This window comes from Propithecus coquereli, unplaced genomic scaffold (assembly GCF_000956105.1).
Source record: "Propithecus coquereli isolate 6110/MARCELLA unplaced genomic scaffold, Pcoq_1.0 Scaffold16, whole genome shotgun sequence".
Classification (NCBI taxonomy): Eukaryota; Metazoa; Chordata; class Mammalia; order Primates; family Indriidae; genus Propithecus; species Propithecus coquereli.
This window is the reverse complement of record NW_012140524.1, coordinates 12,271,739-12,275,223: the sequence shown is the minus strand read 5'-3', so window position 1 is coordinate 12,275,223 and position 3,485 is coordinate 12,271,739. Positions and strand designations below refer to the sequence as shown.

The window sequence follows — 3,485 nt, the reverse complement described above, 5'->3', positions numbered from 1 at the left end:
AAAAAAAAAAAAAAAAAAAAGACATCTGCACTCGAATGTTTATAGCAGCACAATTCACAATTGCAAAAATGAGTAAACAACCCAAGTGCCCATCAATACATGAGTGGGTCAATAAAATGTATAATAGTATATCATGGGATACTATTCAACTACAAAAAACGATGGTGATCTAGAAGCTCTTATATTATCCTGGATAGAGATTGAGCCCTTCCTTCAAAGTGAGGTATCACAAAGATGGAAAAACATGCAACATATACACTCGCCATCAAATTGGTACTAACTGACTAACACTAAGGTGTTCACATGATAGTGATATTCATTGGGTGCCAGTCAGGTGGGGAGTGTTGTGGGGGTAAACCCACAAGTAATGGAAGCAGAACGCACTGTATGGTGGAGGGACATGCTTGTAGCCCTGGCTTGGGTGGGACAAACGCATTACATGTAACCAAAATGTTTGTACCCCCATAATATCCTGAATAATAAAAACAGAACATCTTTAAAAAATATATTAAGTGAGGACTTAACTGTAGTTCTCCTTGAAGTTCCATTATTTTTTTTTCTCTTGTATTTTGACACTGTTTTTAAGTGCTTACATGTTAAGAATTGTTATGTCTTTTTAAAGAATAATAAGAGAACTGACTCCTTTATTATTATGTAAATCCCTGATACCTTTCCTTGCTTTGAAGTCTGATCTGTTTGAAATTAATATAGGTACTCCTATTTTCTTTTCATTAGTATTGGCATGGTATATCTTTCTTAATCCAATTACTTTTCATTTATATGTGTCTTTATATTTAAAGTGGGTCTCTTATAGACTACATATGATTTGATTCTGTTTTTTCAATCCTCAATCAATCTTAGTCTTTTAATTGGTACTTTTTGATCATTGACATTAGAAGTGATTACTGATATAGTTGGATTAGTATTGAGCACATTTGTTACTATTTTCTATTTTTTATGGTTGTTCTTTGATCCTGTTTTTGTCTTTTACTATTTTTCTCCCTGTTGTGGTTTTATTTGGGTATTTTACATGATTACATTTCCTCTCCTTTCTTGACTTATTAGTTGTACTTCTTTTTAAGAAAAATTTTAGTGATTGCCCTAGAGTTTGCAATATACACTTACAAATAATCCAAGTTCACTTTCAAATAGCACTATATCACATCACACGTAGTATGGGTACCTTATAATGGCAAAGTAACCCTCATTCTTCCTTCCTATCCCTTATATCATTGCTGTCATTCATTTCACTTATACATAAGTATATATAAACATATATATAAGCAAATATATTATATATAATCACATTGTTGCCATTATTATCTTGAAAAAACTGTTATCTGTTAGATCAACTTAGAATAAAAAAGGTTTTTAGTTTTCCTTTACTTATTTCTTTGCTGGTGCTCTTCCTTTTTTTATGTATATTCAAGTTACTGACCTATTCTCTCTAAAGAACTTCTTTTAACATTTCTTTCAAGGCAGGTCAATTGGCAAAACATTCCCTCAATTTTTGTTTCTGAGAATGTCTTCATTTCTATTTCACTTTGAAAGATAATTTCACAGGGTACGGAATTTTAGGGTGGTGGGTTTTTTTTCTCTCAACACTTTAAATATTTCACTTCACTCTCTTCTTGCTTACATGGTTTCTGAAGAAAAGTCTGACGTAATCTTTTGTTCTTCTATAGATAAGGTTTATTTTTCCTTCTTGTTTCTTTTAGGATGTTTTCTTTGTCTTTGATATTCTGTCGTTTGAAAATAACAAACCTAAGTATAATTTTTCTGGCATTTGTATCTCTTCATTCTGAGCTTCTTAAATCTGTGGTTTAGTGTCTGACATTTATTTAAAGAAAATTTTCAGTCATAATGTTTCAAATATTTCTTTTGTTTCTTTCTCTCTTTCTTCCCTGTCACACAGGGACACACGCTTGTGTAGTTGTCCCAAAGTTTTTGGATATTTTGTTTTGGTTTTCAGTGCATTTCTCTTTGCTTTTCAGTTTTGAGAGCTTCTGTTATGATATCCTTAAACTTAGAGATTCTTCTCTTAGCTGTGTCCTATGTACCTATAAGCCCATCAAAGGCATTTTTCATTTCTGTTACAGAGTTTTTGATCTCTAGCATTTTTCTTTGATTCTTAGAATTTTTATCTTATTATGCTTACAATGCCCATCTCTTCTTGCATGCTATCTACTTTATCAATTATAGCCCTTAGCATATTAATCACAGTTGTTTTAAATTCCCATTTTGATAATTTTAACATTCCCGACATATCTGGACCTGGTTTTAAGACTTAATCATTCTTTTCAAACTGTGTTTTCTGCCTTTTAGTATGACTTATAGCTTTTTCTTGAGAGCCAGACACAATGTATTAGCTAAAAGGAACTGCTATAAACAAGCCTTTAGTAGTGTGGTGTAGGGTGCTGGAGGAGAGGTAGCATAGTCCTATGATTAGGTGTCAATCTTTTAGTGAGCCTGTATCTCTGGACTGTGAATTTCAATCATGTTTCTCAGTTTCTCCCCCTCCCTCTTAAGTGAGACAAGATGTCTTGAGGGACTAAAGTTGTACATTTTCCTCCTGCACAAGGGAGGCTAGAGACAGTTGGAGTTTAGTTTCTGTGGCTTCATAATACTTCCAAAATAATAAAAATATTCTTATGTTCCAATGAAAAGGATCACTAGAATTGCTGTCTTCTAGCTATTTCTGTGTATAATTTCAATTTTTTTTCCTTTAAAGTCTATATACTGTAGAGAAACATTGTAAGTTCTGCACAATTTAAAATGATAATCTACTCTTTATTTCTCTTTTCACAGAAAGTTATACTTTGGAATGACTATAATCTTAAGATTCCCAGCACTTATTTTATATATTATATTGATTTGGGCCATGAAGAAAAAATATGAAGGAAAAGATACCAAGCCACCAGAAAATGAAAAAAATGTCACAGATGAAGCTAACATGGAATCCTTAAATAACAATGGATGTTTTGTACCTTCTGCTGGAGCAGACAGTGAAACATGTGCTTAAGGGGGAAAGAAAATCACTTCTGTTGCTGTGTTTCCAACCAACCTTATATTGATTCAATAAGACATTATTTTTGAGTAATTCCTGCTCTTTTCATTGAGAATTTCCACATTCTTTACTTACGATGGAACAATGAATAAGCCTATGAATTTATAATAAAACAAACTATAAATAAAAAGGAACAGGAGTGCTCATTGTTATGGTAAAGTTAGGAATTTGTGTCAAGATTAGAATATATGATCCATACAAATTTAAAGCAAGAAGCATCATTAGTATGTAATAGAGAAAAAGTATTTGCTCAGGTCTTTGTAATTATTAATAAGCCCAGTGACTAGAGTATGGGTAGAGGTAAAAAAAAAAAAAAATAGACAAGGGAGATTAATAGCCTAATAAGGAGAAAAGCCTGATGTCTTTTTTTAAAACCAATTTGGACCAGATTACTCAGGCCTGAAATTTAGCCTGATGG

General features: G+C 32.3%; 1 protein-coding gene across 2 annotated transcripts in view; it reads left to right on the top strand.

Annotated features, from left to right (window-relative positions):
• LOC105807606 (solute carrier organic anion transporter family member 1B3-like) overlaps window positions 1-3,160 on the top strand; it is a 99,063-nt gene extending 95,903 nt beyond the window's left edge. For both annotated transcript variants that reach the window (XM_012641037.1, XM_012641039.1), the window contains one exon: window positions 2,809-3,160. In XM_012641037.1, the coding sequence (XP_012496491.1) occupies window positions 2,809-3,022 (214 nt within the window). In that variant the 3' untranslated portion in view covers window positions 3,023-3,160. The remainder of the gene's footprint in view (window positions 1-2,808) is intronic.
• Window positions 3,161-3,485: the final 325 nt, after the last annotated feature.